General features: G+C 34.4%; 1 protein-coding gene across 1 annotated transcript; it reads left to right on the top strand.

The window, feature by feature from the left end:
• The first annotated feature begins 5,538 nt into the window (after window positions 1–5,538).
• On the top strand, window positions 5,539–7,123 carry LOC138870857 (uncharacterized). Its single transcript, XM_070148697.1, has 4 exons — window positions 5,539–5,938; window positions 6,052–6,257; window positions 6,416–6,532; window positions 6,803–7,123. Exons 1-4 carry the CDS (start codon window positions 5,539–5,541, stop codon window positions 7,121–7,123), a joined length of 1,044 nt encoding a protein of 347 aa, XP_070004798.1.
• The last annotated feature ends 6,450 nt before the right edge of the window (window positions 7,124–13,573 follow it).

Genomic DNA, 13,573 nt, shown 5'->3' with positions numbered 1-13,573 from the left:
TAGTTAACGCGCCTAAAGCAAACTACGAAATTTATTTTTAGTATCTAAGTTATAAAATTAATATGAGGGCCATAGGTGATTCAATTATAAATGGCACACCTCAATCAATCATAAAGAAGAGAATTATGTTCAATTAAAGAGGATTATAAAGTCCCTCCTTAATCTAACTCAGGATTTAGTCTAAATTTACTAATTGCAAATATGCATTGAGATAAATTGATAGGCTTTTGATTACTTAAGGAAGATCGAACCAGCTGCAGGCTAGCTGAGGATTTAACGAAAGTACATGGGCTGGGCTTGAAGTTGAACCCACCACTTAGAACGAAAGGCCAAATCCAACCAGCGATATGATTGGGCCAATAATGAGCCCAGCAATGCACTGAACTCCACATGACGAGCCATTTGTCTAAACATAAGATGCGAAAGGAAAAAGGGTGGGGAAGAAGACCTTTGGGCCTGAAATTGTGCCCAAGACAAGAAAAAACACATCTGGACGCTTTGGGCCTCGAAATTGAGCCCAGCACTCGAACAAAGGTCTAAGACCACACCTAAAATGATCTTGACCAGGCCATCCATTTAGGCCCACATCTTGGCCCAATTCATTAATGAAAAATGCTGGCCTATTGAATATACTTAAAAGCAAGTACATAAATTTGAGAATTACAATTAACTATCATAACTAAATGTACCCAAATTAACTATACAAAACAGATCACTGAAAGAACAAGTTTATACAATTTAATCATAACAACTAAATAATCTAACTACTCATTAACGAAAAGCTTCACAAAAAATGATCCATCCTTCTGCTAAGGCGGCATACTTCCATCCAAGGAGATTTTGTGTTTCAAAACAGTGCTTGAGTTTGCAAGAGTAGCTATAGAACTAATTTGCAAATCTGCATTTGACTACTATAGTAGCAGACAAATGAGACAAATAGTTAGTACAATTATAACCCTTCATGGTTTCAACACATAAGGAAAGATTAACCAACATTGTCAAAATCTTTTCTAATACTATCTCACAGGCTTCATTAGTTAGTTTACCATGTCAAATAACGAAACAACAAAATGAGAGCAGGTTTCAGTCTTCATATGGATCCCATTGACGATTTTAAGCATGCTGGATCTTCACATTATAGTCTGAAGTTTTTTCAAAAAAAAAATTAAAAGCTTAAACATGTAGGAAAAAAAAGAAATCACAGATGATTACTAACCCACGTAAAAGGAATCATGCCGATTTTCAAGCAGTAAATCTAAACTAGATCTATACAAGTCCACCAAAATTCACATAAAACCCATTTACTGAACAAATTCGATATTAAGCATTCCATTTCAGAAAAGAAACCACAATACATGAAGAAGGAACTGAAAATGGTACCTTGAATGAGTAACAAAAAGGAAAACAGTAAGTGTAAGATGAAGGAAACTGGTTGAAAAACTTCAAAAGAAAAGGAACAACAGCAATAACCAACACAGCAGCAGGAACCAGTAGTGAAAATCAAACAAACAGCTTCAAAGACCAGCCAAGCTTCAGCTTAGAAGACTAGAATTTCCATGAAAACTTTTAAAATTACAAAAGAAAATCAGAAAGACCAGCCAGTAATGCAGAAAACTGTTTTTGTGTTTTTTAGGGTATGAAATTCTGATTGTTTTTTCAGGACTTTGGTGCAGAGAATAATAATCTAAAATCTGTGAAAGAAAGGAACTACTTACAGGCCTAAAAGGCCATGTGCCAAAAGCCAAATCAGGGAAATATTCCCTCAGCCTGAAAAGGCATCTTTCCTAACCAACTAGGATAGCTGGTTGTCCCCTATTGGCTCGGCATATTTGTGTTAACCAAATAAGGACAGCTGCCTCCCATTCTAGAAGTTTCCTAATGTAGGAATTATCTGAAAGTCCCTATTTCATTTCCCAACTTGAACCCTAAGTTTACAATTGTTCAATTGACCCCCCTAAGAGTTTCTAACAATTACAAACCAGGGCAAACAACATCAAACAAGAATTAAAAGGAAATAAAGATCAAATGGCACAAACCCTAAAACCTTTAACTAAACCTAGATTCTCTTAGCATGAACTGAAATCAGAAATGAGGCAAAACAGAGATATTTAAACCTAATTACTAACACAAGTCCAGAATTAATCAATAATGAGCCATTTTCTAAGAAGTAAACCCATTGAAGAAACCAACATTACTGTATCAGGGAATCACAACAACAGAAAGAAACTAGCATACTGATTTTAACTCAAACTAACTAGACACAAGTTAAACCAATATTTAACAAACCCTAGCCGAAAAACTGACCATCTAATGACTCTGATGGAAAATGCATAAATTAACCCTAAACTACTGACTAACATCAATGATTAATCACAAAAGTTAACAAACAATTCTGAAAAATTAAAACCCTAAATCATGCAACTACGAACAGAACAACCACAACAAGAAATCAATGTTCAAGAAAAGAAACCAAACGAGAAATTACCTATACCAGTTGGGACTTGGAGAACCTGACCGGAGTTTGGACATGGTTAGGGCAGGTTTGAAAATGAGTCAAACCTACATGAATCAATTGCTCCTATTGAGAAGCAAATGACTCATGTAGGTATGAACCATTTGAACTTCAGTAGAGGCTTTTAGGTTTTTCTTTCTCTTTTTTTTCCAGATTTTCAATTTGAAATTACTCCAGTTTGAAAGGCATTTTGAGCAAAATAGCAGGATATTAGGGGTGAGGGGAGCGGAGAGATGACCTGGTGAGGTTTTGGGGTGGTTTGGGCAGACTAGGGTTTTGGGTATCAATCTTAAATCTAAAATTGGAGGGATTTGAGAGGGATTCGAGGAATTGGTTCTATATTTTGGAAAGAGGAGGAGGTGGGTAGTGTTTGGTGTGAATTTGGAGTGAATCGGAGCACCGGAACCGTCGTGAGGCGATTTTCGGCAGGTGGTTGACGGCGGAGGTGGCGGAGGTGGCGGAGGGTGTGAGGGCGGCTAGGGCTTCACGTCTCTGAGGTTGAGAGACATGGAATGGGGGGTCGAATGGGTATGGGGGCATTTGGACAGTCTTATACTTAGGGGGTTAGTTCCGAACCATTGGATCACTAGGATACAACGACTGTGATCAAAGATAGTCGAAACGGGGTCGTTTTGGTTTAGACGGGGCTGGCTGGACCGGGTATGGGGCATTGGGCTGGATTTGTGGCGAGTTTGGGAAAAAATATTTGGGCTTCAGCCCCTTTGGCCTAATAAAATCAAACCCCTTCTGAATTAACCCTTTATTTCCTTTTCTTTTTGTTTTTGTTTTTCTTTTTTTTCTTTAATTAAAAACTTAAATCAAAATCCTAAATTAATCTAGATTGTAAAACTAACCAATTTCTTAAAATTATAAAAATTCCTTGATCCTAAATCAAAAAGAAAAATCGATAATCTAGCAATTAAAAGGTAAAAATGTAAAATGGCCCATTTTTGTAATTTTTCTTATTTTTAATAAAATAAATAATTAACTAACTAATCCTAAAAATATAAGAATAAAATCTAAATGCAATGCAAGGTATTTTGGCATTTTTCATGATTTTTAATGAAAATTAAACATGCACAAACATGCAAACAATTAATAAAATTCTACAAAAATCCTACAAAATGAAAAATAATTGGAAAAAATCTATTTTCTTGAATTTTATAGGAGTAATTCATATAGGGCAAAAATTACGTGATCACAATTGTGACACCAAATTCTGGGTAGAGTTGTATGTTGGATTATGTACTAGTATATGGTTAAACTATTAGTTTTCGTCTTCTGCATTTCTGTTTATTGTAATTATTCCGCTATTGATCACCTGTTATATTGAACTGTTAAAAAGGCTAAGTAAATGGGTTAATGAATCTATAATACTCGGCTTGCCTAGCTTTTATGAGTAGGCTCCGTCACGACTCCTGAGGGTGGGAAATTCAGGTCGTGACAATTTTCAAGCCCCAACATCCACTAAAACCCTATATCTGTTTACAAATAACTATTACAAGCCCAAATAAATACAAATAAAATTAAGGAATTTTTTCATACCTGTACAAAATTAGAAACGTTATTACCAAAAATGTCCATGTTTACATAATTATCCGACCTACCCATGTTTAGACTACAAAATATATACATTTATTTAAAGAAGAATCCTTTATGCATTAGCCTTCCTTTTTTAGACGCGGGGAATTGGGATCACAGAGGATTCTTCGGAGAATTTACTGACGCAATCTTCACAATTTATTTAAGCTTGCTATTACATCGATTTACTCTCATCAACGTCGCACAATCAAGTTCATTACTCTGATTTTCTGTATCTCCTCTGGTTTCAAAATCAGAAACGAAGATCGGCGGAAAAAAATTGCAAACAACTATCTCCAATAGTATTGAATTCGGCGATATAATGACAAATTTAGCTATTATGCTTCAGCTAAATGGTCATTGGGATAGCATTGGCAGGTACAACGATTTTAATGTTGATAGAATAGTAGTCAGCAAGGATTAAAATTACAATCAATTGAATTCTGCAATTGCAGAACATCTAATGATCAATACCTCTGAGAAAATCATCGAAATCAAATACATTGTCAATGAACATTGTCCTCCAATGGAAATTAGGAACGATATGGGAGTTCGAGTATACATGGAGACCAAAAAGGAAAACAAAAGCTTAGGAATGTATCCGCTATGTATAACAGTGTGTGATTTCGATTTGGAAAGCAGTAGCTCTAATACGAGCACAATTGCAGGTTTGTTTTGTATTTTCAGTGGTGATGTTCTGTCAGTTTTTTGTTTTCTACAATTATTCTACACAATAACTATAATGATACAACTAACAAATGTAGTTCAACTATTATAACTGTTGAAGTATTCAATTTTAATTATTACACAATTTTACTACAAATTAACTACAATATACTTCTGAATTGTATATACTTTTAATTGAGTGCGGGTTCATCTGGAACAGTGCTGTTGATGGATAGGCCAGCATCTCCGCCGATTGGGGAATGTGAAAGTAACATAATAATAGAACATACACCAAATGTTATTGAAGTAGGCCAAGTCTACAAAGACAAGCAAACAATTGTCAATGCAATGAAGCACTATTCTGTCATGAATAAGTTCTAATTTAGGGTGAAGAGGTCTAGCGCAAGAAGGTAGGAACAGTTCTATTGTCAAATTTGTATTTGTGTTTATTTTATAGTTGTTTGGTATTCTTTTATTTATAGGTAGTGCTTTCTTTGTATATAATTGTTAACAAATTTGTAGTTTTTTTGTAAATAAATTGTTTAATATAAGATTTTTGTGCTTAAATAGCCTATTAATTTGTAGCGATATTTTTCATACCAATTTTTAACTTATTTTTTTTATGTAGTTACTGCCTGGTTTGTATTGGGGACAATTGTACATGGCAATTCAAATCAACCATCATAAACGAATCAACATTGTTCAAGGTTTGAAAATTCAACAGCCTGCACACATGCTCTTTGATGGACAATACACACATACAACGCAAAGCAACTGTCATGGTAGTTGCCAGCATGGTGATTCCAAAATATACGGATCCTAAGACAATATACACACCAAAAAAAATACAGACTGATATGTTGTCGGATCATGGTGTGAACTTAACATACATGCAAGCTTGGAGAGTAAAGGAAAAGGCTTTGGAATTTTTGAGAGGTCACCCTGCTGATTCCTACAGTCGCTTGCCAAGTTATTTGTATATTCTGGAGAAGACTTATCCGGGGACGGTAGTTAATTTAAAGAAGACTGAAGATGTTTTTTTCTTGTACGCATTTGTTGTGCTTAGTACATCCATCAAGGGTTGGGAGTATTGTAGGCCAGTTGTGGTAGTTGATGGAACCTTCTTGAAGTCGGCATACAAAGGAATAATGTTAACAGCCAGCACAATGGATGCAGCAGGTATTGTAGATTCTTTGTAGAAATATTGTTGTAAAGTTATTTTCAGTATCTACTTTTTATACTATCAAATTTTATTACAGAAATTGATTTTCTTTTTGCCACCTGTGTGATAGGTAGCATATTACCACTGACATACGCTATTGTTGATTCAGAAAATGACGCAGCATGGAATTGGTTTTTTGAGCAATACAAAGATGTGTATGGTGAAAAACCTAATATGTGTATTATTTCGGACCGAAATGAGAGTATCTTGAAGGCAACATCTACTGTTTATACTGGAAGGCCACATTATGCTTGCATGTGGCTCATTTGGATAAATGTAAGGTCAAAGTTCAGGAAGGGTTATCTAAAGATAAGCAAATTGTACTTTGCAACAACACGATCATACACAATTGATGAATTTAATGAAAGAATGTCAAAGAATTAAGAGATCGACGTGTGCGTTAAAGCATACTTATACGATATTGGCTATCACAGATGGTCTCGGGTACATGCTACGGTGAACAGAACGTGGACGATGACATAAAACATTGCAGAGTCATTGAATGCGGTAAGAAAAGATGCAAGAGAGATGCCCATAGTAGACCTATTAGAGTACATGAGGACTCTTCTTGAAAGTTGGAATAATGAAAAGTTATTGAAAGCAAAGGGTACATTCACATACCTTGGGAAAAATACAACAAAGAGTTTGAGGACAACAGGACATTATCGTAGAAGATGAGAGTAAGCTATATCCAGTAACATCAGATCAACGATTCCATCAAACTAAATATATAATGTTAATTGTAGATAACTTGTAGTAAAAATGTTGTTATTTTGTACATATCGCTGACAATTAGTTGTGTGCTTGAAATGAATTTGTAGGTGAGGGCTTCAACAGACCACATCCATACAGTGCTATACGGTGCGGAGCGCTTTATTGTTTGCCTTCAAAACAAAAGATGTAGTTGTGGACAGTTCCATCTTGACGAACTTCCTTGTCCACATGCTTTGGCGGCCTTGAGGCACAGGGATGAGTCTTATGAAAACTATTATTATCCTTATTACATGAGGGAAAGTCTTTTGAAGACTTATGAAACACCAGTAGATCCGCTTCCTGACGAAAGCAAATGGAATGTACCACAACATGTAGCCGAAGAAGTTGTAAAGCCACCAACTGGGAAAAGACAGCCAGGGAGACCTTAGAAATAAAGATACAAACCATTTGATGAAGTAAAAGCAAAGAAGTACAAGTTTCACGTGAAAACTGTGGGCTAGAAGGGCATAACAAAAGATCTTGTAAGAATTCACCCAAAAGGAAATAAAAATTGATAAAGTAACTACAACTTTTTGATAGATTGTATTGAGGTATTCTGGAGAATTATAGTTGAGTTGTAATTCTGTTGATAAATTGAATATATCTCCTATAATAAAATATTTTCAACTCTTAATACAATTGGTTTGTAGTTGTTTTGTTGAATTACATTTCTTGAGACAACATCCTTAGGGTGGAGTCATCACAGCAACAGTAAAAGAATGGGAACGACATTCCCATTTTCACAAAACGCAACTGTAAAATTAGCAAGTGTTGCAGCACTCTTAGACAGACTAATCAGATGAGGAACATCTGCAAATTCGTATCCTAAGGACATCAATATCTCCTCAGCCCACTAACTTAATACATAATGAAACATCATAAATGTAGTTAAGTTGTAAAGAAATTTTATGCTAAAAATAATGAAGCAAAGGGTAACCACACAAAACAAAAGTAGTAGAATAAAGTACTAACAATTTTGAACCAAAAAAGAATCTCCATAGTGTTTTCGATTTAAAGTAGTAATTTCCTAGGCAAAAATAACAAAACTAAAGGTAAAACAATTGTAGCACAAATCTGCTACAAATATGTTTCAACTGACTTGTTCTAAGTTAACAATTTATCTACAACTTTACTATAAACCCACTACACCTACATATTTTAACTACAATTTTTTTACAGAATAGGGAAACTAATTCTTCTTCTTCTTCCGGACTTCTGTTCTCTCATTTGCAGCTGGTGGACCTTTTCTGCTTGCTAATCTGCCAGTCACCTCACTCTCACTAGTTGCACCAATCTTTTGCTTTTTCCTAGCATAATCCCAAAGTAGAGCTCCATAGCGTCTACGATATTGATCAATATCAGAAAGGTCTTCCTTTAAAATCAATAGCTCTTCAATGCTGACATATTCAGCAAATGTCACAACGTATACACCACATTTACTGCAAACAGAAATTAGGGGGGGAAAATTTAGCATTCAGCAGTTGAATAAAATTTGTTAAATAAATAGAAGGAAAAGTAGCTTTTTCATACAGTGATCCCTCTTTTTGCTGAGGTATCTCACCGACCAACCACTAAATGTCAAGAGGATCAGTAACACCTTTTTCAGTGTATGTCTTTGTGTTAGTTGATGTCTGGACGCTTGTCATAGAAGTCGGTGGATGACAAGTATAGGGGGATCATTGTTGCAAATCTGTTGACAACAGATTCAACAAGGATATGATTGTATGAAGAGACCATAGAATCATAAACATATAGAACCCTTTCGGTAATGTCAAAAACAGCTAACAGCTAGTGAACTTTTTTCACAATATTTATGGGCATAATCACAAAATCATCTTGATTTCATGCAACATTTGCAAGTAGCCTATTTATCAATATGTATTCTACTACGACATCTTGGGATTTCACAATAGCAAGCTACTTATTGTCAGGAGCATTAATGTATTTTTCATAAATTTATTTAATTCTAGTCTTGAAAATGCAGTCAGTGGTTGTAAAACGTGTTTTGTTCACAGGACCATACTTTTCTCTCTTTCTCAATTGTATAAAATAACATCAATGTGCTGCAAAAAAACAGAGTTCATTATTTCTTAATGTTTCAAACAAATTAACTACACTTTTTTAAACAGAAAAACTACAATATTCTCCAATAATAGAATACTACAGCTAGTCATTTCATTATGCCAGGGTATATGTTTACCGTATTATTGAGGACTTGTCCGGGATGTGCTAAAGTTTAAAACTACTCCTTTTTATCAACTTTCTCCACTCCAAGATCATACCACGGCTTAAGCTGGTTATCTTTTATAGAATAAGGCACCTTCCTCCTATTTAAACACATAGCAATTACAATAAATATGTAGATTCAACTGGAAATCAAAAAATTGTATGAACTCGATAATATGAAAATTTGTATAATATAACCTCTTTGACACCGTGTCGGTACCAGAGTATAACAACAACAACAACAACAACCCAGTATAATTTCACTAGTGGGATCTGGGGAGGGTAATATGTACACAGACCTTACCCCTACCCCGAGGGACAGAGAGGCTGTTTCCAGGAGACCCTCGGTTCAAGAAAGCGACAAGAGACGATATATTAGTACTAATCAATAAACTCATAATAAAATAACATAAAATAAAAATAACAGCAATATAAGAAATATAGAAAGTACGAAAAAAATGGAAGATATAATAATATCCAGCAGATCAGTAGCTGACCAGTAGCATCCTAAGACTAACTCCTAACTGGCTAGTCTCACTTTAGTGCGCTGAAGAAATACTCACAACTTCCCCCTAGCTTACAACCTTAATGCTCGACCTCCAGAGTATAACAGCTTATTGAATTCTTCCAACAAGTCAGAATCAACATCGCCGCCAATAACCCCAGCAAATGGATGCTTGATGAGAAAAATTGGAGGTCCTTCTGAAGTGCTCCCCCCAGAACTGTAAAAAGGGAGAAAGGGGGATCTTGCATGCTTTCCAGACTGCCTTGTTCTTGCTTGTAAAGTAGGGGTTGTGTCATCTTGGATAGGCTCGCCAAACTTAACAATCTGGGAGAAGTTCTCTAGAAGCTCAAAATTATCAAGTGGTACTTCCCTTTTTTCAAATCTGCAGTCATCTGAATCACCTACATTCATGTACTCGGTTGGTTCACCTTCAAAATTTAAAGCAAAAGAATAAGAAAAAATGTTGCATCAGTTCTTCAACAAAAATTGAAACAAATTGTCAAAACCTTTTTTTTCTACAGTTGTAATGTAACATATAATACTACTGAAATGTTACCGGCAATCGTCTCCTATTGGTATAACATTTTCTTGTTGAATGGGAGATTGAATTTTTGTTGTCTCCTTCTCCTCATTTAAATGCTCTCCTGGAATATCAATATTAGCTTCCTGTTTTGGAGAGTCCACATGCATAGTTTCCTTCTCTGTTACAACAAATATACGCAACTTAATTAATTGATATGGAAATTTGTATAGTAAATTTGTAGTGAAAGTATAGTAAATTTGTAGAAATGTTGTCCTGCATTTGATATGGAAAATGTGAAATATGATGATAACATGTACTAAATCATACCTGCATTTTCTTCATCAAAAGCCCCTTCAAATTTGGAAGACAAATCAACACCTACAAGAACATTCTTCTCAATTTGAATGTCATTTAGGTATCCTGTATCTACGAAAATCGTTGGAAATATAATATAGATTAGTTGTTAGTAATTTAGGATATATGTAGATATAATGTAGATATAATATATATCTATATAATTATATAAAGTAGGGGAATACAAATCTGATGCGGCACCTCTCAAATGGCAGGGTTTTTATTTCTCTCTTTTCTTAGGGCTTTGCCTATTTTAATAAAGAAAAATAGTTCCATATTGAAAAACAAATAGTCCCGTCTCATTGTATTCCATCGATTACCGTCGTGTCAAAAGACAAAAAATCCTAACAGTTGTTTCTCCTGAAATTCATCCCATAACAGTCGCTCACTCTCGCTCTCTTAATTACTATATATTTATCCTTTTCTTTATCCTTTGTCTTTAGTACTCTTCTTCTTTTCCAATTGCTACAGAGGAGTTGTTTCTCTCAATGCTCAAGCTAAATCACTTTGTTCTTTTGAATTTTCTTGTTTTTCCTGCTTTTCTTTTCTAACCTATTGTATATTGTCTGTATTTTGTAAACCTTGCAGTATAGTCAATCCGGAGCATTAATTGACTTAATGGTATATTTTACTCCTTCAATAGTTTGTTAATTAGTCATTTATAAAATATTCTGTAAAATTAAAGTCATTATTTGTTAGCATTCTGTAAAATTGAAGTCACAATTAGTTTCCTACCTCCAGGTAATAGGGTTTTACAGAATTGCATTGCACGAAGAGAAGTAGAGAATCAAATATCTATTTTTTTCCTTTGAATTTGTTTTCATTCTTAAGTTTATTTTTCCTATGGCCTATAGCCGCTCATTCTTGAATAGTTCTCATTCTTCTCAATTTGACATTTTGGCACTCATCACTTACAATGACCACATTTACGGGGTAATACTAGAATAAATGAACTTGATAGTAATTGTATTGTAACCCTTTTGCTAAAGGGGTTGGGTTTAAGAATAGGTAGAAATGACCAATAGTTTTGTAAGGATGAACTATAGTTAGTTGGCTTGTGATTAGTTTTCTGCATGTCATGAGGTATATAATAGTTTAATAACTTGTGTTTCTAATCTACCAATGTCTTTCAACAATGACATCATTGGCATAATTCAATTTGCTAATTGTTGGAAGAAGCCAGTATTCCATTCTAGGGGTGGGCATTCGAATCTGTTTATCAATAAATCGAATTGATTGTTTGTTATCGATTTATCGATATCGGTATTTCAATTTCGATTTCGAAATTTTTCTTATCGAGTTATCGATTTCGATTTCGATTTTGTCCTCTTCGATTATCAGTTTATCGATAAACCGATAAGATATTATAAAAAGACAAATATACCCTTATTCTATAATATCCTTTCATTTACCCTAAGTCCCTAACCCTATTATTTCCTCTACCCATTCTTCAGAGCCGCATTTACCTTTTTCTCTCTCTCCTGCGAGCTGCAAACCCAGCAGAAAAAGCGAACTCCGGCGAACTCCGGCATACTCTGGCGTACTCTGGCGACTTCAATAGTATGTTTCTCCCTCTCTATCTCCGTGCTTTTGTTACAATTTCAAGCATCAGCAGATTTCACCTCCGTATCCATTTCAAGAGACCTTCTCTCTCTGTCATTGACCTCTCTTCAGGTACCCTTTTTTCTTTGATGTAGAAACGGGTATTTTCTTTTATTTGCGTATTCTTCTGTAGTCATCATATATGCTTCTTCAACTCCATGTTTGTGGGTCATCTTGGAGAGTTACCCCTTGCTGCTGCTTCCATGGCTACTTCCTTTGCCTCTGTCACTGGTGTTAGCTTGTTGGTTAGTCCTTTTCTATAAAGTGTTGGTTTCAGCTTGTTGGTTTAATGAGCTTTTACACAATCATTACAATTTCATTATGTCCATATTAGTTAGGCGTGTTTATAGCGATATACTTTCTGTGGAATCTCGCAAATTTTCTTATTGGTATAATCGATAACCGAATCGATAAATCGAAATCGAAAAAATCGAAACCTTATTGAAACGATAACGATAAGCATATGTACAAATCGATAATCGATAAGTAATTATTGATAAGGGTCAAAATCGAATCGATAAATCGAATGCACACCCCTAGTCTATTCCGTATGGAAGGAAGATAGAAGCTCATATCTTTTTATACATAAGAACTAAATAAGCTCGGCAATCAAGGAACAAGAATCGTGTTTACCTTTCGAGATCAAGCAAAAATGGAGGTTCAGCGTAGTTGGAGCTTGCAAGGTCATAAATGTCTTCTATAAAGTTGATTGTATCTTAGCAGTTTGATTCCTTCTCTTCTTTAAAGTTTATTTATAAGGACTATCTTTCAAGAATTGGTGAAGTTCATGATTCTGTGTCAAACGATTATCATTTGTTTTAACCTTTATGATTCACAAACACATTTACTGTATTTTTTTTTTACTCCGTCACTTATTTTGAGTCTATTTTAAACTTTTTTTAAATAAAATTTTTGAATATTACGTGATACTTGATGGTTTTTATTCCTTAATTAACTTGTGTGTAATCATCTTTAATGCTGCGGTTACTCAGTTGGATGTATGCATCATCAAAGAATATTTTAAATGGTAAGATAAAATATTAAATATATTCCAACTGCAAAGGATTTTATAAAAAAAAAAAAAGGGTAAATAGTAGGAAATTGAGTTTTTAATCAAAGCAACAGGTGCAACACTGCGTGTAGGGTAAATTCTTACCAAGGGAGGTAGTTAAATTGATGATGCTTTCGGAATTAGATATTATAATAAAAGCTACTCATTCGTATCCAATATTTTGTTTTTCTATAAATATAAATGATCAATCATCAAATATATATATATATATATATATATATATACCCTTCAAGAACGAGACTTCAATATCAAAATTTTCAATTTTATTGACGTTGGTCTTTTCGAGCAATTCTTTGTTGCTAATCCGAAAGTTTTTATGTCATTTATATAAATTTATTTCAATCACTGATATCATAGCTAGATCCTCATAGTGATTTGGCAGCTGAATTCCACCCGATGGGAGCATTTGGTGGGATTGAACTCTGAATTAAATGGTGTAGCATTAAAATCCTACTCATTCTAAGCATTTTTTCTAAGTTGTTTGATTTTTATTAATTCTTAATGTGTTCATAATATATTAGAAAATCGTTTCAATAACTATCTAATTAATGGTCCAT

Source organism: Nicotiana sylvestris, chromosome 6 (genome assembly GCF_000393655.2).
Source record: "Nicotiana sylvestris chromosome 6, ASM39365v2, whole genome shotgun sequence".
NCBI classification, from domain to species: domain Eukaryota; kingdom Viridiplantae; phylum Streptophyta; class Magnoliopsida; order Solanales; family Solanaceae; genus Nicotiana; species Nicotiana sylvestris.
This window is presented reverse-complemented; position numbering and strand designations above follow the sequence as displayed.

What these genes read in the sequence shown, in the direction of transcription:
- LOC138870857 (XM_070148697.1), top strand. Translation starts at nt 5,539, where the DNA reads ATGGTAGTTGCCAGCATGGTGATTCCAAAATATACGGATCCTAAGACA. An exon ending in CAGCACAATGGATGCAGCAG is followed by an intron (nt 5,939 to 6,051) that starts GTATTGTAGATT and finishes CCTGTGTGATAG; the next exon opens with GTAGCATATTACCACTGACA. An exon ending in CCCATAGTAGACCTATTAGA is followed by an intron (nt 6,533 to 6,802) that starts GTACATGAGGAC and finishes ATGAATTTGTAG; the next exon opens with GTGAGGGCTTCAACAGACCA.